At 39.2% G+C, this 26673-nt stretch overlaps 1 protein-coding gene across 1 annotated transcript in view; it reads right to left on the bottom strand.

The window, feature by feature from the left end:
* Window positions 1–7061: 7061 nt before the first annotated feature.
* LOC148950762 (uncharacterized) overlaps window positions 7062–26673 on the bottom strand; it is a 32902-nt gene continuing 13290 nt past the window's right edge. Inside the window, exon 3 of the mRNA XM_089091939.1 lies at window positions 7062–7525. Coding sequence (XP_088948065.1) covers window positions 7062–7525 — 464 coding nt within the window. The remainder of the gene's footprint in view (window positions 7526–26673) is intronic.

Here is a 26673-nt window from a genome sequence, read left to right on the forward strand (position 1 = left end):
TAGCCTCGTCCTATTTCTATACTCTGCATTTTTCAATGTTCCGCTCGGACATACGTCATTTTCATGAGCGAGTTTGAATATTTAAGTATATGTTTGTTGTGCTTTACCTCTTCACACTTACATTCTCTTGATTTTTCAAAGTTCATTTTGGTTTTTCTTTCGTTAAAATGCAAGAGTGGGAATATTTCGGTAGTGTTTGGTTGTGGTTTACATTGTCACACTTATATTATCGTTAGTTTTCAAAGACAATTTTGTATTTCTTTCTATGAAATACAAGAGTTGGAATATTTCAGTAGTGTTTTGTAAAGGTTTAGCTTGTCATAGATACATCCTCTTAATTTTTCAAAGTTCATTTTAATCTTCTCTCGTTGAAATGCAAGAGTTGGAATATTTCATTAGTGTTTTGTTGTGGTTTACCTCGTCACAGTCTTTTGTCGTGGTTTACCTTGTCACAGTTACATTTTCTTGATTTTTCAAAGTTCATTTGAATTTCTTTCATTGAAATGCAAGAGTTGGATTATTTCAGTAGTGTTTTGTTGTAATTTATCTTGTTACAGTTACATTCTCTTAATTTTTCAAAGTTCATTTTGAATTTCTTTCATTGAAATGCGAGAGTTGGAATATTTCAGTAGTGTTTTGCTATGGTTTACCTTGTCATAGTTACATTCTTCTCGATTTTTCAAAATTCATTTTGAATTTATTTCACTGAAATGCAAGAGTTGGATTATTTCAGTAGTGTTTTGTTGTGGTTTACCTTTTCACAGTTACATTTTCTTGATTTTTCAAAGTTCATTTTGAAGTTCTTTCGTTGAAATGCAAGAGTTGGAATATTTCAGTACTGTTTTGTCGTGGTTTACTTTGCCACAGTTACATTCTTTTGATTTTTCAAAGTTCATTTTGAATTTCTTTCATTGAAATGCAAGAGTTGGAATATTTCAGTAGTGTTTTGTCATGGTTTACCATGTCACAGTTACACTCTCTTAATTTTTCAAAGTTCATTTTGAATTTCTTTCGATGAAATGGAAGAGTTGGAATATTTCAACAGTGATTTGTCGTGGTTTACCTTGTCACAGTTACATTTTCTTGATTTTTCAAAGTTTATTTTGAATTTCTTTCATTGAAATGCAAGAGTTGGAATATTTCAGTAGTGTTTTGTTGTGGTTTACCTTGTCAGAGTTAAATTCTCTTGATTTTTCAAAGTTCATTTCGAATTTCTTTCATTGAAATGCAAGAGTTGGAATATTTCAGTAGTGTTCTGTCGTGGTTTACCTTGTCACAGTTACATTCTCTTTATTTTTCAAAGTTCACTTTGGTTTTCTTTCGGTGAAATGCAAGACTTCGAATATTTCAGTAGTGTTATGGCTTAGTTTACCATGTCAAAGTTACTCTCTCTCTATTTTTCAAAATTGATTTTTGGTTTTTTTCGTCGAAATGAAAAAGCTGGAATACTTTAATAGTGTTTTGCGTGGTTTACCTTTTCGCAGTTACATTCTCTTGATTTTTAAAAGTTCATTTTGGATTTCTTTCGTTGAAATGCAAGAGTTGGAATATTTCAATAGTATTCTGTTCTGGTTTACCTTATCATTGTTAATTTTGTCTGATTTTTCAAAGGTCATTACCGAATTAAATCCCAGAAATACATAAGTTGGATTGTTTTAATAGTGTTTTGTTGTGGTTTACCTAGTCACTGTGACAGCCCAGTAATGTTACGTTGAACATTTCGAATATAATTCGCTTAAAAGATACGGAGTAGAGACTTAAGTAGGGTTTGGTAATGGTTTGCCAAGTCACTGCTTCATTCCCTTAATTTTTCAAAGTTCAGTTTGGATTTCTTTCGTTGAAATGCAAGAGTTGGAATATTTCAGTAGTGTTTTGTCATGGTTTACCTTGTCACAGTTACATTCTCTTAATTTTTCAAAGTTCATTTTTAATTTCTTTTCGTTTAAATGCAGAGTTGGAATATTTCAGTAGTGTTTTGTCATGGTTTACCTTGTCACAGTTACATTCTCTTAATTTTTCAAAGTTCATTTCGAATTTCATTCGTTGAAATGCAAGAGTTGGAATATTTCAGTAGTGTTTTGTCATGGTTTACCTTGTCAAAGTTACATTCTCTTAATTTTTCAAAGTTCATTTTGAATTTCTTTTCGTTGAAATGCAAGAGTTGGAATATTTCAGTAGTGTTTTGTCATGGTTTACTTTGTCACAGATACATTCTCATGATTTTTCAAAGTTCATTTTGAATTTCATTCGTTGAAATGGAAGAGTTGGAATATTTCAGTAATGTTTTGTCATGGTTTACCTTGTTACAGTTACATTCTCTTGATTTTTCAAAGCACATTTTGGATTTCTTTCGTTGAAATGCAAGAGTTGGAATATTTCATTAGTGTTTTGCCGTGGTTAACTTTGTCACAGTTACATTCTCTTAATTTTTCAAAGTTCATTTTGGATTTCTTTCATTGAAATGCAAGAGTTGGAATATTTCAGTAGTGTTTTGCCGTGGCTCACTTTGTCACAGTTACATTATATTGATTTTTCAAAAATCATTGTGGATTTCTTTCGTTGAAATGTGTTTTGTTGTGCTTTACCTGGACACAATTACATTTTCTTGATTTTTGTTAGGTTAGGTTAGGCTAGATCAAATTAGGTTTGGTGAAGTTAGGTTAGGTTAGGTTAGCCTACGTACGCGCGTGTACGTAGGCTAACCTAACCTAACCTAACCAAATTTGATTTACGGGCCTACAAAAATGTAGAGTTACGGGCCTAAAAGGAGTGAGAACCCGTTCTTTGTCTGACATATCTTCAAATTTATCGTGAGAAGTTGTTCTTTATCTGGTTCTCACGATAACTTTTGAAGATATGTCTTCAAATAACAGGTTCTCACTTCCGTCGTTGTAAATAGTTTGTAAGTGCACGAGACGGTCAAGGGCTATCGCACTAAGTGTCTCTAGCCTTATTTACGATGAACTAATTGTTCTTCAGCTTGTTTGGCAGGTGGAACAATTAATTAGTCTCAATTTTTGTTTCGACTCTAGCGATAAGAAGAGTGGACTTGCAGTTATGGAGTGCACCTAGATACTGAAGGCTAGCTCAATCTAAAAAAAAGCTCATTTCGCCTTGTGCTTCCGAATTATAGTTGATACCTATGTAGCCTTACTATGGTCTCCTAGAGCTAGGTTGGCTAGCACGGACAGATTTAGATAGGAGAGATTGTCGCCTCTAGGGGATATAGGTGGGGCTGATGAAAGAATGGGGTCAAGACGTTGTATATTTCAAAAAATAGTTGTCTGGTTCCAGGTCCCCCCCCCGTGGTTTTAGAGGTGATCTTCACCTCGAAAACAACAGAGTATTCATAGGGTATCATGTATCCTGGTTTGACAGTAAAACAAAGCTATCCTAAGAGATGCCATACCACGGTTTGCTAGAACTAGGTTAGATATGCTTGCCTTTGTTCCACACCACCCAAGGAGTCAAGGCTATAGGCACACTTTTTTTATAGTGGTTCCCCAGGAGGTAACAGCCTCTGGTCAGTCATTAGAAAAAAAAGGTGTATGCAGTGTCTAAAGGTTTTCAGGGACGGACGCGATAGTGGAGGTGGTCACGATGAAGGGCCATGTTTCCACTCTTTCTCTTCTTTCCGCTTCGTTTTAGAAGCGGAAGCTTTTTTTTCTTATTTAAGAAGAAATAGAGGATAGTTACTCCTTCTTTGGACGAGTACCTGTCTTCCGATTCAACGGCCGCTGCACTAGCTTCTGCAGCAGATGGTTGGCTGGTTGATGGTGCTGATGCCTCTTCTGGTGCTGCTGCGATGCATAGTTTTCGCTTTTTTATTTTTCTCTTCTGCTTTCTGCGGTCATCTTCCACCGTTTCCTTCTCGACGGCTGGAGCTGCATCCTCCGATGCTTCCTCGGATGGGATGTTGGATGGCATGGGATATCGTCTGTTTTTCAGCTTCCGCCGCTTGCTCTCTGGAAGCAGGAAGGTCTCATCATGCCCTTCGCCAAAGTCGCTTGGTCAGACGCCGTAATCAACTTTCAATTCTCCACAGGCTTTGATGATGTAGGTTTGCAACACAGAACGGTGAGGTTACCACCAGCCGCGCGATGCTTCTGAGAAAAATATGTCCCGTGTCGGTAGATGCCAGAGTGTTAATTAGTTAACATGCTCACCGGTGGTAAAGGGTACTCTTTCACTGTCTTATTCTAGTGTATAGATTACTGATACTTGTTTTTTTTTCTGAGTTTGAATATTCGTCGTAAAACTAGATTTGAGGTATGTGCGCATTTGCTGCTGAGGTTTTCAAACGGCGGCCGTGGTACTCGACGACCACTTGATTTTCCCAGAACGGGAGAGCGGTGAAGACACCGTCTCCAGCTCCTGCAGAATGACTTGTAGCCTTGGTCAGGCCGACCCAAGTCTGCGTCATCACCGATTTCATCAAGTAGTCGTCGACTACCGGCTCAGCGAGATATATCCTCGGGCTTATTGCACTCCGATGGATGGCCTTCACTTGCTCCAAGGTGGGAAAGGTGTCCGAGAAGCCCAGCTTCTTTATGGCTTTCCCCAGATTTTCTTGGGTGATGGAATCAGTAATGTCGGTTCCGAGTCCCCTTTTCTCTGCGATGGTCTTCAGAACTTCTGCGGCAAGGACGTGCTTCACGTGTTTCGCATATAGGTCCTTTACCGACTTGATCAAGCCTGGGTCGGTCATCTCGGGGTTGGTGGTTCTTACCATCTTTAGTGTTATTGTTTTCAGGTCTGGTGAAGAGCTCACTGGATGAGCTGAGACCACCTTGTTCACCACCTGGAAAAAAAAATTAAGAATCAGTTATATTTTAGATAGACGAAGACCAGCACAGAAAATTGTCTGTTGACTGGCATCTCACAAACATGGCTGTTTAACCTCTATTAAGATGGATGAACGACTTACCGCAAGCTGAACAGACAGAAAGGGATTGGCCCGTTTACGGTCCACAAACGACCATGGGCAATGGATTGCTGGACACTAATACTCTAAACTACAAAACAGTAGAGAGGAGTGAAGGATTTCAGGAAGAAAGAATATCTCTCGCCGACAAACCAACCCAAAGTACCACAGCTCAATTTATGGTCATCTAGTCACTAGGAAACTAGTAGTACAGAGTGTTAGTCATCTCACTAACAGGCGTTCCACTCTAGCTTCAGGACGTTTGAAAACTAGTTAGAAAGAAAAGGTTAGAATAAACAATTCAGAAATACTTACGTCATTGACCATCCTCTTGCGTATGACATCGTCAATCGGAGCGGCCGTTGTTTGTAGGACGTCAGTCTCCTTAAGGTTTTGGTCGATGGAGACTCCTGTTGCCCGTGCAGTGGTTCCCTCTATGCACACTCGAGCTTTCGCAACCTTCTCTAAATGCTCATATCGGTACTGATTCTTGGCTGTCTTTTCTGCCGAAGAAAAAGAAGGAATTAATGACTAGTATAATTAACATAGCTTTAGATGATTGCAAATTTAATGAAAATGTTAAGTTTTAAGGTTTGTGGTGCTGTTTGGGGACTGTGATATAGATAGGTTATTATTTTTTTCGTTTTTTTTTTGTTTTGTTATGTTAGTGTATTTTTGCCACCCCCTTGGACAAGTTTACTTCTTGGTGGGGGAGTTACTAGTTTTTTTTAGTTTGTTATTGTTTAGACTAAATCTCTCTCTCTCTCTAATAACATGGCCGTTATAAACGATACTATCGAAGTTCTAACCTTTGTCATTTTATCATTTTACAAAGTTTATTTTCGTAGCTAATATGTTAAATTAATTGTAAAGTCTTTTTCGGAATGAACATAATATATAGCAGAAATTGTCGATTCGTGATGATGGCAGATATCAATATGAACATACCTGAAATATAAAATTATACACAGGAAGGGAAACACAGTTATGGAGAATTATCAGAGACAGCAGGTGCTCTTTTACAACATATAGTTACCTTACATATAACCTGAAACATAGGAAATATCTTGGACCTTTGTGACACATGGCTTCACTCATGATCTCCTTGTCCTTCGCCGTCGTTTTTTCATCACGGTCATTGGTGGTATCAATTAAGTGTCTGAGTCGGGTTTTATTGAGGATGGCTACTAATGTACGCAGCTTGATGTTACCTAAGCTCTACAGTCAAATTTGTGCCTTCTGGTCCATGGTCTCACCCTCTGTACACGTCGCGTTTAGGAGAAAGTTGGATGGACCGGTCTCTCCATTGTTTACGAGTGAGGGGCGAACGAAGGAGAGATATTGCTGGCAGATCTTCTCCTCGCGTTCGTCCAATGCCACTCCTGCAGCTCGAATGGAGGCGTTCTTATGTTTCTCAACCAGCACAATGTAAAGCTTTCGCTGTTCAAGCTGTATCATTTTTCTCTGGAGGAACTCCTCCACCGTCATATTTGGGGCAACGCCAGACCGGTGGCCAAAGAGGTACGAGATGAAGTAGCACATATAGGCCGTCAGGAGCTTTCTGTCGTCGCCGATGAGACGGTTTTTCGCGAGTCGTTGCAGTACTGGCTCCATGAAGGTCTCGACCTCTTTTTTCATTTGCCGATAGTCTTTGGTTGTGAAGTTGGCCGGGTCGAAGGCCCTTTCTTGCTCGCGCCTTCGCTTATTGGTAGTGGCAAGTGAAACATACTTTTGGTCGAGGTGGTCGAGTGCCTTCAGGACCTGGGCAAGGTTGTCCGCAGCAAACTTGCATGGGCCATCGACCCCGTGGCTGACGATGTAGTTCAGGAACCGTTGGTATGCCTGGACGTACTTGGATCGAGTGCTTGGCTGCATTCCCGCCTCGGCACAGAGGTCGAAGAAGAGCTCTGCCCGGACGGCAGACTGCAAGTTTGACCATTTGTACGCTGTGCCTTCGAGTACAAAAAACACAACTTTTTGTGCGCAGCCAAGAGGATTTTTGAACCGTTTACTGGTAATATCTCCGCACTTGGCCGACCATGCCTTGAAAGTTGCCATCATTTCGACCCCCTGTTTCATGGCCGCACGCTCTTCGGGCCTACATTTTTTTAGGCCCGTAACTCTTGAGGCCCGTAACCTAATTAGGCTCTTCGGGCCTAAGTAACTCCATAATGTCTTTGTTACGTATCGAAATAGCATATCTTGATTCAAGCAACATCCTTAAAATGTTTATATTATCTCGAGGAGAAAAACTACTAAAAAGTAGACAAATATTGATCCTTTTTGACTTGTTTGTCTCCTTCACTACAGAAAAGAAGTCTTTCTGTTCAGCATCAGAAGAATCACAAAAATCCAAATCTAGACGATGAAAAAGTCTATAGGGAACACTGGCTGTTGCGGGGGGACAGTCGAAGGTGAACAAACTGACTAGGTTCTCCTCCTTGAATGTTTGCAGAAGTATAATCCCTCTGTCTTCTTTATCAAATTTATCCAAATGAAGAAGCCGCCCTGATTGAGCCATGGAGTTCCCATTGAAAATATCTTTACTTGTAATTCCGTTTGTCTCCTCAAAAGCTTCTCCATCCATTTGTGTTTGAGGATCTGCAAAAGAAGGCGTAGTAATTTATTTTTACATTATTATGTTTTTCGTTCACAATACGATACGGTGTTCATTAAAGACATATGGCAAACTTTGCTGTCTGGTGTTATAACATTTTTACGGGGTCTATATAAAAACAAAACTGCTTTTACTAGTCTATACTTTGTGCAAGAACTATGACAACTGAATTATTTTCTTAATTTAAGTTTTGTAAATTCGACATTTCAAATTGTTTATAATTGTTAGGCCTCGGCAAAACCTGACTGGGAATCTAACTTTTCTAAAAACAAGAAAAAACATGCCTTGGATTTTTTTTAGTCCCCAAAAATTTAGTTTGCAGACAGAAACATCCTCAGGGAGAAAAGTCTACAGTATTAGACCCTAAAATTCCAAGTTTTCCCAAAAATCTTAATAATTTATTCGAGTTATAAAAAAACGCAGTATTGTTTTCATTAGCCTCCTTCGTCTAAAAAATAAGAAAAAAAATACTTGGTACGTGCCTGATTGCATAATTGTTAAAATGTCATTACTATGACAACCGCTCTTAAAATGTCTCACAAACAGAAGATCAACAAATAGCACTTTTGTAATTCAAATGTTTAAACATATATTGTTGAAAAATTAAAAACTTTGAATTGAACAAATAAGAAAATTGGTGTGTATAGAGTTGATCTATACACCAAATTACAATATAATTTCAATGACAAATTTCACGATATTTTTGGTCAGTTGTCACTTTATTGAACAAATAAGAAAGTTGGTGTGTATAGAATTGATCTTTACACCAAATTACAATATAATTTAAACTGGTAAAATTTACGATATTTTTGGTCAGTTGTCACTTGATTAAACATTCATTATGAACACATTTTGCTTTTACTACTAATCAACGCTTTTGTCAATGTCTGCAAGGAGGTTTTTATGTGTTAAGTCAGTTTAGGGAGTTTTATTCTTAGAAACTGGTTACGAGGTTTGTTTTAATATATGAAACCCACCTTGAAGCTTAGCTTCTCAGGCCCACTAAATTAAACATCTTCTAAATTTTTTACACAAAACGAATTAAATAATTACATTGTTATTAAAATAGATCTAAAAAATACTGGTCTCAAATTCTCTGTACTCAAAAACGAGCAAATAAATGCGAAACAACATATTAAAAAGTCAGGAGATTTTGGTTTTTCTCTGTATGATTATAATTACATATAAAACCAAATTCTTTTCCCCTTTTCAGCTGTTTTTTTTTGTGACAGAAATCAAAAATATTACGTTATACAGTAACACGTTTTATTTACACTACAACCCTTAAATGAAGTGTTCCTGATCAATTGAATACAATATATATTTTTTAGAACTTTCTCTTTCGTACAACCCTCCCCTCCCATCTCACCCAGCTGAATAATTAACGTCATTATCGGTTTTTAAGATCAAAATTAATCTTACTTTAGTTTCTTACAGTTTCCATGGTGTGCGAATAAATGAACCCTCGTGTAACAGAAACTTCGTGTAACCCAGGTAACCTAACTCTCGTGTAACTGAAATCCCATTTAACTGAAGCCCAGTATAACTGAAGACCCGTTTAAATCAACCCCCTTTACCCTCGTGCAATTGAACTCCCGTGCAAATCAACCTCATTTAACTGAATCCCCCTTTAACTCAACCCCCATTTAAATCAAGCCCTGTTTGACTAAAACTATGAACATTCATGGTAGATCTATCCTTTTCTTTGTTTTTGATTAGATTTATTGGCAATTTTTATTACGCTCATTTTAACTCTCAATCAACTGCTCATATTGTCGTGTGCTTTCAAATTTTGAGCTATATTATAGAATCCCAAGCAAAGCGTATAAAGTATTTTTCAACCATTCTTCATCAGGGGGTGAGGCAGTGGCTACCTTTAAAGTGAAGTTCCTTCAACTTTCAGGGCGCATTACCGTGAGGAAAAAGGACCAGGGGAAACAAGTTTTAATGACTTTCAGACACGGGTGGTAAAGGGGCCCGTAAACCCTTCCCGCTTCCCTTGACAGAACATGGCTGTTTTGCAAGGACCAGTGTGCGGTTGCCCCTTTTACACGTATCAAACTATGTTAAATAGTAATCTTAAAAAACAATTTCCGAAATAAAGACCAGAATGAATGTTGAGTTGCACGAGGGTTCAGTTAGACAGATTGAGTTGCACGAGCGTTCAGTTAAACAGAGATTGAGCTGCACGAGGGCTCAGTTGCACGGGATTGAATTACATGAGAGTTGGGTTACATAAGGGCTCCTTTGAATTGGTTTGAGTTGAACGAGGGTTCGGCTGCACGAGGTTGAGTTACGCGGGGTTAAAGTTGCACGAGGGTTCAGTTACATGGGCTCCGTTGCACAGTGTTAAGGTGCACGAGGGTTCAGTTACAATGGAACCATTTTCCATGTAATTCGACTAGATTTGGTACTGTTTTTGGATTATCCCATGGAGCAATTCATAACTACCCTAGTCTTTGATGGTTTGGTGAGCGGAGGCTCATTCAAGCTTACATTTTTATCTTTCGTTCTTTTTCCATCGTGAAGAAGATTAGGCAGTACGAGAGCCGTCTACTGTTTGTGATAAAAAAAACGACTATTTTGGTTAAAAAAGGACAAATTTGGGGAAAAAAGACAAAGCTAAAAAAAAAAAAAAATTTGGATGAGAACACTAGCCTTTGGTAAATATGTTTTCCAGCAATGGAAAATACGATATACTATTTTCCAGCATTTAATTACTTTTGCCACTTCTTTGCCAAATTCGTCTGTAACCATCCATGAATAAATTAGCAACAGAAACGGGACATCCAAAAACGTTAATCGTACTCCGCTACAAGAAGTGTTTTTGTAAGAAATCCATTTGCAGAATGCAAAAATAATTATCAAAAAATTTTTTTAATGTATTTAAGATTCCCTCCCCCATAAGAAATCATCTGAAAGATGCTTATAAGGTATTAACGAACAGTAATTATATATCATCGATTCGTTGAAACCAATGGTGTTATTGTATTGTCGGGTTGGGCACTGGCTGTAGTGAGTAGAGACTATTGGATTTTTAAGGGATATCGATTAAAAGAAGCTCCCAAAAAGTTTTTTTACCGAAGTGAATAAATATATTAAATTAAAAACGAGTAGAATTATAGTTATATCATAATTAAAACTTCAAACAAACAGACGTTACAATGAAGAATGTACAATATCTCATTAGTCTCTACCATGCTGCAACTACAAATGGCTAAATGAACTTTTTTCGTAAGATTCACCTGGACAGGGTTCAGTTTCACCAGTGTAGGTTGAGTTACTTTAGTCTTGTCCAAATTTTCCTGGCCGACATTGCTGCTGTTGAAGAGAATGGGTCAAGGTGGTTTTTCGGAGGGGATTGAGAAATTCTTATAGAACGCCATGAATCAGTGAAAGACATTGTTTTGCCTGATATCATCAGACCTTGACTCTTGAATTTTTGAGCCCCTATAATCGTTCCTTGGTGGAGCGCGGAATGCAGTGGATTGCATCAAACAAAAGCCAAAACCTTTGGTAGACCTTGTACCAAAACAAAACGTTCTGGCACGTCATTTTCTGTCCAAATAGATAGTGACAAATGTTTTTAAAATTAGAAACACCCATAAAACGCTCCGATTCAATTAAAAATTGTACATGAAAACATTTATGCACCTTTGTTTTAAAAAAAAGTCGGAAGCTGAATCTAAAGTTGAAAAAAAAACAAATTTAAACTGACTTTAAATTAACATTTCGGAAAATGTGTGAATCTGTTCACAATCACAGCCAGTGTGATATTTCAACAGATTTGAACGAATATGAACAAATCATTACCAATCCAAATTTCACGTCATTTAGTCATAGGGTCAGACATAGTACTTTAGCAACAGAAAAAAAACAACTGAAATGTCGTTTTAAGAGAATGTAGTTTTCCAAGTTTTCTAAGTTTTCTTAAATGTCATTTTCTTGTCTCAGCATCAGCTGACCATCAAAAACACACAGGACCAATTAGCAAATTCTCCTACTGTTGAGAATCGGTGGTTTGACTATGTAATTTGATTGAAAAGATAGTCAAATTTTACGTCCGTTTTGTTGACAAGCTCATTCAAATCAGGCATCATCACAGGGAGCTTAAAAACTGCCAAACTTCTCAAATGAATTTTTCTCTTAGCTGAGACTTAGCGATTTCATAGCAGATATGCTAGAACGCTTTTAGAGATGCCTTTTACTGAACTTTAAAAGCGAAGTTTTTGCTCCATTTAATAGAAAAAAAACTGACGGTTTCTGACGATGTAAGTTTTATTAAAACTGAATTTCTCTATCTCTGGTACAAAACAAGAGAAGTTAAATCGGTTTTTCTGAGATTTCCTTCAAAGTAAGCGTCGGCTTTTAGTTTTCTGACGTTAATTTTAATCTCTAATGGTTATTTGTAAATAGTTCGGCCAAACAAACTAAAAAACAAAAAAAGAGGTACAATTGGGTTAAAAGACACTGACTCCCTGCTTTTGAAGGTGAAAGCCGACTATTTAACAGGGGCTTTAGCCAATGGCGACATTATCAGCTTACAAACGTGTTAAGCAAGCTGGGATGGGGAACTGTGTCCCAAGCTAGCGAAGCGCTGTTCTCCAAATCAGTTTATGTTCTTTAAATAAGAAACTGGAAGCAACAAGACCTCCAAAGACGTGCTTGAGGGTCCAAAAGTCTATTTCATGCTGCCATACAATGAGTAAATATATTAAAAAAAACAATGCAAGGGGGTGCCAACTAACATTGTTAACGAAAATTTCAACAGGAGTGCCTATGAGAACTGCGTAAAAATTATCCAAAAAACGTGGAGTGATGTAAGCAAAGTAGGAATTATGTAGAAGTACTCCCTCTTGGACACTGTTTAAAATCCAATCAAGACATAATTATAAAATTTAGGGGAAGTCACGGTCTTATTAAGACAACCCAGAACTGTTATCTTCCACAGGAGAGGTGCTGCATCCATGTTAGGCTTAGCCTTTTGTTTTAAATGTGTAAAGCATTGTTTGTGATGTAAATTATAATGTAGTGACTTAAAAAGCGTATTTATTAAATAATTATAGTTATTCTTACAGAAATATATTTATTTTAATATACAAATTTATTTTCACTTGGTTCTTGTTAAGCTTTACATAGGAAAATATATACGAATTTAGTACGTATGGTATGGATTAAAGTGCCCCCCCCCCTAAGAATGAAGTGTGGAAGTAAATAAAGTAAATATGGATGATGTACCTTTCAGACAGTTCATGGTAGCAAACTGTAAGTAAGGAGCGACTCGGGCAAAAAGTGACCAAGACTCTAAAAAAGAATTTTGATCACAATTGGCTTTTTATGCTGAATCCAAATATATAAAATCCATTAAATTTAAAATAACTCATCAAAAGCTACGAATCTGAAAAACTTTACTGATTTTAGAAAAAGGGAGGAAATAGCCCCCAAAAGTGGAAAAATCGTAATGAAAATCACAATATTAGATACATCATATCAGAGAATGCTACAGTAGAGGTTTCAAGCTCCTACGCACGAAAATTTGCAGACTTGCTGCTATTTTCCCAGAAGAAAGATCAAGGATGTGTGTTATTTTTTTTTCGGGGTGACTTTATCAGAACAATTATCCTAGAGGATCGGGAGACGGCTTATTCATGCAGAAACTTGAAGTTCTAATACGCTTTTTAACAGTGCAAAGAATTAGGCAACAGGGAAAGTGGCGTTTTCTACCATTTTGTGGCACCAAACAACGATTTTGCCCCAAAGAGGACCAAGTTGCTATCGACTGAAAACTATGATAGCCGATCGATCTAGAAGTATCAAAAACTATACACATTTGTTCCTGAAAACTTTTAAACAGTGATACATAGGTGAACATCAACTATTTAAGGAGGGGTAGTGATTCATTTTATAAGTAGGGTTGTAGATACCTCAAAGAGAGTATTTTGATGCCTAAATATCCTAATTTTCATTGAGCTTTCAGATAGATTATAAATTAATTTTGACGCAGGAGAGGTGGGGGTGGTAAGAAATGTAAATCTAATCACTTTCAACAATCAGGAATATTTTTGGTTTACACCCTCATAATTAGTCCTTTAAGGGGGTGGGGGGTAACTCTCCCCTTCTCATTGCGATAATCCTTTTCAATGTAACATAAAATAATGCGTTTATCTTCCTACCGGCACAAAGAAGGAAAAGGCAAGAAGGAACACCATGAGCCTCGACAGGATATATCTTGAGGGGGGGGGGGAGGGATGCTGATGGTGGAAAGTACTACCAGGAGTTTTTTTAAACGAGTCCACAGGGCCTTATTCTCTTTTCCTATTTATAAACAATGTTTCAATGTATTTAAACACATTTGTAAAATGTACGTATTTGAACATCAGAGAACCCTATTATAGAGACCGCAATGGCTTCAGGCACGTAGAAGATCAAAAGTACTGTAGTATTTCCATGCATACGAACAATTACATCCCTTTCCTTTCACCTGAAAACATTAGTAAAAATATTAATTTTGACTTATTCAACGCAACTACTATTCATTATGTATGTTGACAAACTATTCCAATTTTGTTCAAATTATTTTTTTTTATTCCTATATTCACGGCGCTAGGTACTTAAAGATATCTGATATGCCGCTATTCAGTTACTTCTTTTGAAACCTCGTGGTTATAAATGTTTGTTGAACCTTCTTTTGAAGGAGTCAACAGAGGGATTTGCAGGAATAACATCCCCAGGACGATCGTTCCAGATAAGAAGTGCAACACCGGATGAAGTTTTTCCTCAAGTACTAGGTTATTGGCGTGTCCTTTTTTAGATAACTGGATCGAGCAATGTGCTATCGTATCTGCCTTGTCGGTTGGACAAAGGGGGGACCAATGCGAGAATTCGTTTTAGGGAGGCGAATTCCTGTACTTGCAGAAAACAGTCATCGAGGCTACATCAAGCCTTTCATTCAGAGGCTGGAGCGACTCATGTGTAGAGGCGCAGCCCTCCCTCTTTGTCCTATTCTGGATCTTTTTGAGTGGTTCTAACAGTGCTTTCGGGGCACCAGCATATAGCGGGCATCCATATTCAGCTGTGGGTCTGATAGAGGACTTGTAAAGTGGGATAACCGAGCTGAAGGGAAGAAGATTTTTGCATCGAAGAGTAACTCCGAGCTTTCTTGCGCAGGAGGTTCTCACCCGATCAAGGTGGTTGTTCCAATAGAGATCGGTGGAGAAGTAAATCCTCCGTAGACCGAAGCTCTTCGACTCTCTTTTCAGTTTCACTTTTGAAAATGAAACTAGGGTGTTCACGCGGAACCTCTGATCGGTTGATAAAAAGCTCCTTTGTTTTCGATGCATTAAAGTTAATCATACATATATCAGACCACTTTTCGATTTTATAAAGATCCATCAAAAGGGAGGCTTGTGTTGGGTCTTCGTGTTTTGGGATGGCTGAGTGTGTCTTGGTATCGTCGGCAAAATGATACTGAGTGCCTTCAAGGTTGTGTTCCATGTCATTTATGTATATAAGGAAGAGCGTAGGTCCCAAGACAATGCCTTGGGAAACCCCTGATTTCACTGAATGTTTACGGGCAATAAACCTGTCTAGGACAGTTCGCAGTGAACGATCTGAAAGAAAGCTCTCAGTCACTCTTAACAGACAAGCATGAACATGGTACGCATGGAGTTTCTTTTGCAAGCCACGGTGCCATACTCCGTCGAAAGCTTTTGGCAATGTCGAATGACAACAGCCTAATGCCGTACCCCCTTGCCATAAGTTCGATCCACTCCTGATGCTGGGCCTCTAGGCAGTCAATGATAAGCATTTCCTCCGGAATTCATACTGGTGATCGCCTAGAAGGTCATTTGATTCCAGGAACTGTTGAAATGTTTTATTGGCGATACTCTCATAGACTTTGCCAACGCAGGAGAGGAGGCTAATAGGCCTATAGAAGCCCACACTCGTTGGATCGCCATCTGGCTTTAGGGAAGGTATAACACGAGCGGATTTCCATGTTTGGGGGAAGGTTGTGGAGCGAAATCATATCCGAAAAAAAATATGACAATGGACCAGCTAGTTTGGCGCTGCAGGATTTGAGGACAACATTTGGTATGTTGTCAAGACCTGTGGCTTTGGTGGCATCAAGATGCCACAAAATGCGAAGGATCTTAGGAGCAGAAAAATTCGAACGATCCAGGACATCAGAAGTTAGGTCCGAGAAACTTAGATTAACTAATCTGACTATTCTTCACTACCATCTTCATCCAGATTCGAGAATTTGGCAAATGCTTTAGCAAGAGCTTCAGCCTTTTCATGTGGATCTTGTACCACAGTCCCGTTAATCTGTAGAGAAGGATTTAAAGTCCACTTGGACGACGGTAAAGCCTCCTTGACAATTTTCTTCCAACTTTTTGCCGGAGCATGTCGAACCGTGGTGGCAAATTTCTCCTTGTACCGAAGCCGGGACTACCGAATCGCATGAACTGCATCCTTGTGTGTTAATTTAAGATTTTAAGAATTAAAATCTAACATTTTAATTCTAAAAAAGACAAAACTGGAAAAGCGGGATGCTGCCAACCAATTTACAATTATTGATATAACAAATTTACAGACAAGAAATAGGGAGTTTATAGGGACGGTATCCAACTTCACATCTTGATTAGGCCTGGGCATGATTTGACAAACGGTCAGAAATTAAATAGAAAAAAGTTTTATCAACTTAAAGTAAGCATCAAAATTAAAACTTAAAACGTACAATAAATATTAAGTGCACAGAGGGGGCTACCCCCTCCTCAAACCCTCGTTCTTTACGCTAAAGTTTGACCTTGTGTCCCAATTCTTAAAGAACGACTGCTGAAACACAAAGCCCGTTGCGTTGGGATAGATAGCATTTTAAAGCACTAAGAAACTTTAGCAGAACGACCGAGGGGTTAATGAGGAGACAACCTCCCACATATACGAATTAATTTCTGCATGTTTCGGGATTTTAATGTTGCTCTTTGCTTTCAACTAAATTTTCTTTTATTTAACCCTCATCTTAAAACCACAGTTCTTCTCTGAACACTTTATTTATGGAGTACATTGGTCTAATAAGTATCATCATTCAAAGTAATGTTCTCCAAGTTAATGTTCTCCAAAAACAACACGATGTACTTTCCTTTTTCTAAAAAAAAATCGTATTCACAATCTTCGGTATTTTGTTTATTATCTTGTAATCACATGTTTCAAAACTAATATAAAAAACTAAACTATTCTGCACACAACAAAATACACGGTTCTGATGCCTTGTTATTTGTCAATTCTCTTAGTGCTGTCTCTAACCACACAACGCAAACTATTTCTTCCTCTGATTCCAAATTCTTGAAAACTTGTCTCATTCTTCTTTTCCTCATTTCCAGCAAGATTTCCTTTTCCAACAAGGTTTTACTCATCTTCAAAATATTCGATCCATTTCTCTATACCACTTTCTTAATTCTTTATTGAGGCTCCATTCCTATTTTGACAGGAATGATATTTAACGTCCGAACCGTCTGTTTCTTCCCAATTTCTTAACACACCAATACAATATCTTACTATTATGCCATCTAGCTGCATCTTTCAGATCCTCAACACTTTCCCTGCACTAAATTAAAAAAAAAGTTTTTTTTTAAACTGAAAGTAAGAAGTGACATTAAAACTTAAAACGAACAGAAATTATTCCGTATATGAAAGGGGATGTCCCCTACTCAACGCCTCGCTCTTTACGCTAAAGTTTTTTACTGTTTTAAAACATAAAGTTGTGAGACAGAGTCAAACTTTAGCGTAAAGAGCGAGGTGTTGAGGAGGGGATAGCCCCTTCCATATACGGAATAATTTCTGTTCGTTCTAAGTTTTAATGTGGCTCCTTATTTTCACTTAAAAAAACTTCTTTTTTTATTTAATTTCTGAACGTTTTTGAATTAATGCAGCTTTGATTTTGGATCACCGTACATGACTAATTAAAACAAAATTTGTATATTAATTTTTTTTTTTTTGGCTAAATGGCTTTCTCAATTTTTTTTTCTGACGTAACTTGCGTATTAACTTACCTAATAAACTTCTATATTCGTATATTTTTATTACGTATATTAGGGGGTTCACCCTCTATGCAATACCTCGCTCTTTACGCTAAAGTTTAAATTTTGTTTCAATTCTTCAGGAATGACCTCTTAATCACAAATGCCTTAAATTAAAATAAATAGCTCTGATGAAAGAACGAAAAAACCTTTAGCGTAAAGAGTGAGGTAATGACTAGGGGGTGAACCCAATCATATACGTAATAATTTCTGTTAGTTGTAAGTTTTGATGTTGCTCCTTACTTTCAGTTGAAAAAATTGTTGTTTTTTATTTAATTTCTGATCTTTTTTTTAAATAATGCTGGGAAATCCGGTGCCCCGTTCATAGCAGTGTCCCTTCCCCCATAAAAACTTCCCCCATGGAAATATTCTCCCCACTGAACCCCGATACCCCCCCCCCACTACCAACTACCTACTAGAAAGAATCCTCCCTGAAAACTTCTGTATACTTCCCAATAACCAATACTATATGTAAACATTGGGCGAAGTTCATAACTTGCAGACCTTCCCCCGGGTACTGTGGGGGACTAAGTAATCCTCAAAGGCATAGTTATTGCATTTTTGGACCATGCTGAACAAAATGGCTATCTTGAAATTTTGATCTGGTGACTTTTGAAAAAAATGACCGTGGGAGGGGCCTAGTTGCCCTCCATTTTTTTGTCACATAAAGAGGAAACTGTAACTTTTAATTTTCGTTCGAATGAGCCCTCTCCCGCAATACTCTAGGACCACTGGGTCGATACGATCACCCCAGGTAAAAATAAACAAAAAACCAAAACACGCATCCGTGATCTTTCTCCTGGCCAAAAAAATACAAAATTCCACATTTTTGCAGACAAGAGCTTGAAACTTCTATAGTATACTATAGAAGTTTCTATAGTAGAAACTTATAGAAACTTCTATTAGTAGGGTTCTCTGATACGCTGAATCTGATGGTGTGATTTCCGTTAAAGTTCTATGACTTTTAGGGGGTATTTCCCCCTTTTTTTCGAAAATAAGACAAAATTTTTCAGGCACGTAACTTTTGATGGGTAAAATTAAACTTGGTAAAACTTATATAATTGAAATCAGCATGAAAATTTGATTTTTTTTATATATCTATTGGTATCAAAATTCTGTTTTTTAGAGTTTCGATTACTCTAAGGAGCCGGGTCGCTCCTCAGTTAGAGTTACCACTTACGTTACCACGAACTGTTTGATGATCATATGATCCATAACTTAAAAAACTAATTGTGCAAACCTGTTCTGCCTTCTACCAAGCACAAAGTGTATTTGCTAATATACTAAAGACAATGAAAGTAATTAGCAACATTATAACGAACAGAAATTATTACGTATATGAGGGGGGTTCCTCCTCCTCAACATCTCGCTCTTCGCGCTAAAGTTTTTCAGCACTTTTAAAAAAGTTACTTATTGTTCTAATTAAACGACCCTTGTGTTTCAGGAATCATTTTTAAAGAATTGGGACAAAATTTAAACTTAGCATAAAGAGTGAGGTGTTGAGGAGGCAGCAAACCCCCTCATAGACGTAATAATTTCTGTTCGTTTTAAGTTTTAATGTTGCTCCTTACTTTCAGTTGAAAAAACTTACTTTTTAATTTGATTTCTGATCGTGTTTTAAATAACGCCAGGATATCAGGCTCCACCCAATGGGAAAATCCCCCTCTTCAAAGCAGTATTATGTGGATAATTCAATCCTGGTGAGAATTTAACCCGGTCAATTACCCTTAACATCTCCACGTATAAAATTGAGTCGGTAAAGAGAAAGCAAGACATAAAGGAATTTCGTAAAGGAATTCTGGCAAATTTCTGCAGTATAAAATGTCCCCTGAAAAGTTCCTCCCCTGGAAGCTTCCCTTTCCATGAAAAATTCTCCCCGTGCAAAATTCCCAAAATAAAAAATTTGGTCTCCCCTCCCCACCCGAGAAATGTATGCACTTCCAAATAACAAATACTATGCATAAACAATGGCCAAATTTTATAACTTAGACCTTTCTCCAGGGGCTGTGGGGGTTATGTTATCTCCAAAGACATACTTATTGGGTCTTTCAACTATGCTGAATAAAATAGCTATCTCAAAATTCCTATGGAACGAATTTGGGAAAAAAATGGCGTGGGAGGGGGCCTAGTTGCCCTCCAATTTCTTTGGATGATTAAAAAGGGCACCGGAACTTTTTATTTATTTCACTAGAATGAGCCCTCTCCCGAAGTCCTAGGCCCACTGGGTCGATACAATCACCCCTAAAAAATCTTTCTTCTGGCAAAAATTAGAAAATTCTAAATTTTTGCAGATATGATGTTGAAGTCTTTGAATAAAGGTTCTCTGATATGCTGAATCTGATGGTGAGATTTTCATTGAGATTTTATGACTTTTAGGGGGTGCTTCCCCTTTTTTTGAAAATGAGACAAATTTTATCAGGCTCGTTAACTTTGATGGGTAACTCTAAGCCATAAAAGCAATAAAAGCCACTTTGGGCCATGGCAAAACAAGAAAAATCAACAAAATAATAGCACATGATTATAACACTCATAGCAAAGTATGGTAGCCTACATAACAATAACAACGCAAAATTACAAAACATTACAAAAACATAATAAAGCACACAATACCATTAAACTAACATAAATAGATAGATTTATGTTACATCTATCAAGTGCCATGACTACAAAAATAACAAACAAGAAATCAACTTACACACATTTAACTATAAATTCCACACTCACCCCACCCCCTTTACAAAAATCTATCTCTATGTGACATACCCAATTTTATATACTTTGCTACCATTCTTATTGTCCCATAATTTTTTGATCCCATTACTGAAACCAACCACTCACTTGTCCCCACATTAACAAAAAATAGTTCTTTCCTTAAATCCTGTAATTCGGGACAAAGGGCCATGAAGTGAAGCAGATCCTCACCATTTTCTCCGCACGTAGGGCATGAGTAAGGACCGTCCTTTACCCTTACCCTCCCTAAATATTTCTTCCTTTCCCCAAGTGCTAGAAAATTTCCCCTCCTTTATATGTGCCCCTTAACTTTTTCACTGTTTAAACCCGCTTTAAAATAATTATCAAAGCCCCAAACTTCCTTCAATTGCCGTTCAACATCGAGGGACACCAAGGCCACGACTGCAAACTGACATTTTTGAATCTCCTGATCTTCAACCACCCCCTTTACAAGTTTTGCTACATTTCCTACTTCCAGACTTATCCCCTTCCCTTCATTCCAAACACCTGATAACCCACAACTATTTAAGATTGATTTCACCTGGGAAGTCCATGAACATTTCCTTCTATCCTGCAACACCTCCAGTTAAACTGCATTTACTAACCTATTATTCTGGAAACCAATCACCTTTTCCCGGTATCCTATCATTCTAACCAATCTTTTTACCCTCAATGAAAACAATCCTAGATCACCCTTTAACACCAGATTATTAAATTTCCCGCTTAGCCCTAAAAGTCTCCTGAAACGTCCTAAATAAATTCTCTCTATTTTTTCCCTTTTTCAAAACCGCAAACATCCCCACCGTAACTCAATACTGGGCCTACCTTCGTCTCAAAAATTCTCTTCTGTAGCTTAATATCTGCCGGTCCTAGATGCCTAAGGGGACTCTTCAATAACGCCGATGAAGCCTTCTGACCCTTCCAACTCGCTATTTGCACCTGATCACTCCATTTTCCTGAACTAGTGAACTTACATCCCAAATAAATATAATCCTTAACTTCTTTCATCTCTTTCCCTTTAAAATAAAACTTATTCTTTTCCCTTTCATCATTTCCAAAAACTAATATAACGGATTTTTCAATATTTAAAACTAATTTTTTACTCTCCAGATAACTATCCAAAATCTCTAACATCTTTTGCAAATCCGGAGCCGATTTCGCAAGCAATACTATGTCATCTGCAAATAATAAACAAAACAGCTCCAGTGACATTAAGTTTAACATAGGGACATTTGTATTTCTAAAATACTGCCCAATATCATTAATAAAAAGAGAAAACAAACGCGGTGATAGAGTGCATCCCTGCTTGAGGCCTACATTACTTAAAACTGGCCTAGAATAAGAAATACCCACCTTGACTACTACTTTAACCACCTCATATATTTTCGTTATAACTTCTACTAACCTAATTGGCAATCCTAATTTCACCAACACCGCATTCAACAAACTCTTTGAAATTTCGTCAAATGCTCCCCTAATGTCCAAAAACGCCGTATATAGCCTATATTTCCTATGCCTCGTATATTTACTAGCTAAAGCCTGTAAACAAAATATTTGATCAATTGTACTATAGTTTTCCCTAAACCCTGCCTGACATTCAATTAATATACCTTTATAATGCAACCATTTATCCATCCTATTAAAAAGGACTCTAAAAAATAGCTTACTGATAGAACCTCCTAAACTTATCCCCATATAGTTCTTGTGCAGGTTTACTTCTTCGTGCTTATATAATAGGATCAAAATCGATATCTGCCAATATTGAGGCCATAGAGGTGTACTTAGAATCGCCGGGAATAGCAATGCGAGCACTGGCAGTTTCCATGCTGTTGACCATTTCAACAGGTTAGTTGGTACTCCGTCGATGCCCGATGCTGAGGTCCCTCTCATGCTTTTCAAGGCGTGCCATATTTCCTCCTGTCCAACCGGTTCCAGTAGTTTAGCGTCCTCTGAATCCAACTCAAAATCGGCTGTTTCTTCTAAGCTATTCATCTCCTCATCAGCTCTCTCTTCGTCCTTTTAGGTGTATATCTCTTTATATTTTGTTCTAAGTATTCTGGCCAGGTATCGGCGTGAGGGACTGAATCAGTCAACTTTCTATTTTCTGTTAATTTCCTAATTAACTTCCAGAACTCCGTTGTATCATTCACGCTAAATTTCTCCCGTATTTTTTGGCTCTCTTCCTCTTCAGAACGTCTCTTCTTCACTTAAGTAGCCTTTTATATCCCCTTCACTTGTCCCTATAAATCCGCAAATTTTTTTTCAGATCAACTGTATTACTAGCCTTAAGCAATCTGAAAGGTACTAAAACCTCCTTCTTCTTTTGATCACACTCCTTATCAAAAAAACTCATCAAGCCAGAACTCCTAACATTTTTTCTCCTACGTGCCACCTTAGTTCCAATCTTATACAAACCCCCAACAAAAAATCAACAGACCCTGCTATATCCCCTTCCCTTGCCATATCCTCACTCTTCTGAATAAATGAATCCAGCCCTCTATCTTCAACTAGTAATTTTTTCAACTTATCCTCACTATCATTATCAAACCTTAAACCTTCCCTCCAATCAAGCTCATTACCGATCTTTCCCTTAGCCCCAAACTTCTTTTTCCGGCTCTCAGCCCATCCTCCCCCTCCTAATTCAACCCTAATAGGCACGTGATCCGACCCAGCCAGCGCAATCACCTCAAAATCCACACAACAAGACAGAAGCCCCAGACTAACAACCCCATAATCTATAACACTTGGAGATCTACCCGAAAAACATGTAAAATCCCCCACTCCTTTATCCTTCCCTGTCCTCCCATTCAAAATAACCAAATTCTACTTACCACAAAAATCCAATAATGTTTTTCCCCAATTATTCTTTTTCCTATGACCGTCCTTACTCGTCCTCCTCCTAACCGACGGCTCAATCATATAAACTCTATTAGTTTTTCCTAGTTCGAGACTCGTCCGGAGATAGTTCCCATGCAATTTGGCGCATGATGAATGACCCTCCACGTGCCTCTGGATATCCGGCAAGCCACCGGGGAACCAAATGCACCTAGGGACGGTTGGGTTGGCAGCCCTCCTCCCGAAACCCTTATTGCTACGAATGGAATCAGATATAATTCAGCCTCGGATATGTCTTCTCAAATCCCGGCTCGACCCCGGACCGCCCAAGGACGATCCCCTCTGAACATCGTTGACTAAGGTGGCACCAATGTTGCCACCTGGAACGTCCTGACGCTGAACAAACCCTGTTCGAAGCTTCTTTGAGCAAAAGAACTAAGAAAATATAAAGTCACAATAGCTGGAGTCACCGAAACACACCTCCCTGGACATGGTGAAGAGGACATAGGTGAAGGACGCACATTGCTGTGGTCTGGCGGTAGCCAAAGAAGAGGAGGCGTTGGCCTAGTACTGAACAGTGCTGCACGTAGGGCCCCCCTGTCATTCGCACCAGTATCGCCTAGACTCCTGACCGCAAGAATGGATGGGAAGCACGGCAAAATAACTGTCATTACGTGCTATGCCCCCACAAACGACGGTGATGAAGAAGACAAAGACGATTTCTATAACCTGCTTAGTTCTGAACTATCTTCTGTACCTCCCCATGACTACCTCCTCCTCCTAGGAGACTTGAATGCAAGTGTTTCAAATGAATCAGGCCTGTGGGATCTCGCTGTTGGACCTGTTACAGTGGATAGCCTAAACGAGAATGGAGAGAGGCTGCTGAATTGTTGTCTGGCCCACAATCTAACGATTGCGAACACATGGTTCCAGAGACCAAATATAGCCAAGTACACCTGGTATAGCAATGATGGATCAACAAAGAAGATGCTCGATTACATCATCGTACGTCGACGATGGCTGTCGTCTGTCCAGAATTGCCGCACCTACCGTGGTGCTGAGCTCGGGAACACCGACCACCGTCTGGTAGCAGCGAAAATTAAGCTCCGCCTCAAAGCTATGAAGAACAGCCAGTCTTCTCGGAAAATTGATGCCGGTCGCATCCACCAGGACCCCGCTCTGGCTGAGTGGTACCATGTGGAGATATCCAACAGATTTGAGGTCCTCGGCCAATGCGATGATAGTGAAGTTGCATGGAAGTCCTTCAAAGAGAACACTCTTGCGGCAGCAACTGACGTTGTTGGAATGAGGCAACGGAAGAAAAAGGACTGGATCAATAATCACTCCCTTGCCATCATAGAGCTCAGGCGAGAAGCACGTCTTGGCGGGGACATGGCTACATACAGACTGCTAAACAAAGAGCGCAATTCCATGCTGCATAAAGACCGCAAGGCTTTTATTGAGAGCAAGGCATCCGAACTGCAAGAGGCCGCCAAGAAAAAGGACAGTGGAGCCACCTACAAGATTCTTCGTGAGCCGTCAGGTCAGCACACTCAAACTACGTCATACCTTCGAAGCGCTAGCGGTGAGAATATCTACGACCAATCACAATGCCTCCACCAGTGGGAGGACCACTTTGAGAAACTGCTCAACTCAGATCCACCAGACCAGACGGACCACGAGCTAGCGGCTGCTGCGGCTACTACCATACCTGCTCCTGATGGTCCTTAATTTACAGCTGAGGAGATAAAAGCTGCCACCCGCAAGCTAAAGAATAACAAAGCGCCAGGAATATGTGGCCTAACATCTGAATTCCTTAAAAATGGGGGTCCAGCCATGATCCTCTGGCTAAAAATGCTGTTTAACCTTGTGTGGTACTCTGAAAAAATCCCCTCAGACTGGAAGAAGGGCCTACTTGTACCAATCTACAAGAGGAAGGGGAGCAAAGCAGAATGTAGCAATTATCGTGGCATAACTTTACTCTCAGTTCCTGGAAAGCTCTTCACTATGCTGCTTCTCAAACGGGCAACAAGCTACCTCCATGCCCTCTGTCGCCCACAGCAAGCTGGCTTCATGCCAGGCAGGTCCACCACCGAGCAAATCCATACGATTAGACAGCTAGTAGAGAAAACTCTTGAATATAAGAGGAAGGCGTACATTGCCTTTGTCGATTTTTGATCTGCCTTCAACACTGTCAATACGCAGTCCCTATGGTTAATCCTCCAGTCTGCTGGCGTACCCACGAAAATCGTCCGTCTCCTCAAAGAGCTGTATAATAACACCGAAAGTGCGGTGATCGTAAATGGACGGCCTTCCGGATATTTCAAAATTAAAAACGGTGTCCGGCAAGGATGTGCCGCTGCACCTGAGCTCTTTAACTATGTAATAGACCATATCCTGAAAAAACACAGCAGGTGCAGCCGTTTGGCATAGGCTTTGCTGGAAGAGTTCTTTCAGACGTCGACTTTGCCGACGACGTGGCGCTAATATGCGAAAACATTAGTGACCTAAAAACTACACTGGAAACACTGGCCTCTGCCGCTGAGAAACTCGGTCTGAAAATAAATTGGTCGAAGACCAAGATAATGCCCGTTGAGAAGACACCGTCCAACCCCCTGTCATCTGTGGAAATTTTTGGCCAAACTGTAGAGGTAGTCAAGCAGTTTACCTACCTTGGTTCAACTGTCTGCTCAAACGGAAGCCTAGATGCCGAAATATCAGCAAGAGCGGCAAAAGCAAACTCTGTCTTCGGTCGCCTTCTAAAAACAGTCTTCCATAAACCCCAGATCAGCCGCCTCACCAAAGCACGAATATATTCTGCTTCGGTTGCCAGCGTTATGCTCTATTCTGCCGAGACTTGGTCGCTGACTCAGACCCAGACGCTGAAGGTAGATCCAGACGAAACACCTCCGAAAAATCGAACGCTCCCGATGGTCCGACAGGGTACGAAATTCGGAAATCCTCAGGTCCTTCAAACTCCCACCCCTGTCCGAGCAGCTTGAGTCTCGCTCGCTGCGTTGGTATGGTTCTCTGCTCAGTCTGTCTGCCCAAACACCCGCCCGGCTCATCTTCGATTTCGACCCAGCTGCAAACAGCTGGAGGCGTCCTAGGGAAAGACCACGCACCAGATGGGCGGACGTCATCTGTGATCGGCTCGCCTCCAGAAACATCAACCAGGCTGAAGCGATAACCCTCGCCCTGAACCAAACATTCTGGAGAAGACTGACGGCGCTGACGACTGGTTCCCTCTACGTTGGCGACGCAGCCGAGCAAGAGCTTTAAGTAAGTAAGTAAGTAAGAGACCCACCTCCTCCTCACGGGCTTCTTCGTTTTCCCCTGTATATCCGTTAAAATCCCCTAAAAAATAAATAATCGGACGGAAACTGTTCTGAAAAACGATCCATATCATTTTCTAATATCTCCCAGGTATCCTCATCACTAAAAGTGCTAGTTTCCGGCGGTAAATACACTGAACAAAAGATAAACGAGTT

This window comes from Artemia sp. Qi Xiang Cuo, chromosome 7, assembly GCF_049724085.1.
Source record: "Artemia sp. Qi Xiang Cuo chromosome 7, ASM4972408v1, whole genome shotgun sequence".
NCBI lineage: Eukaryota > Metazoa > Arthropoda > Branchiopoda > Anostraca > Artemiidae > Artemia > Artemia sp. Qi Xiang Cuo.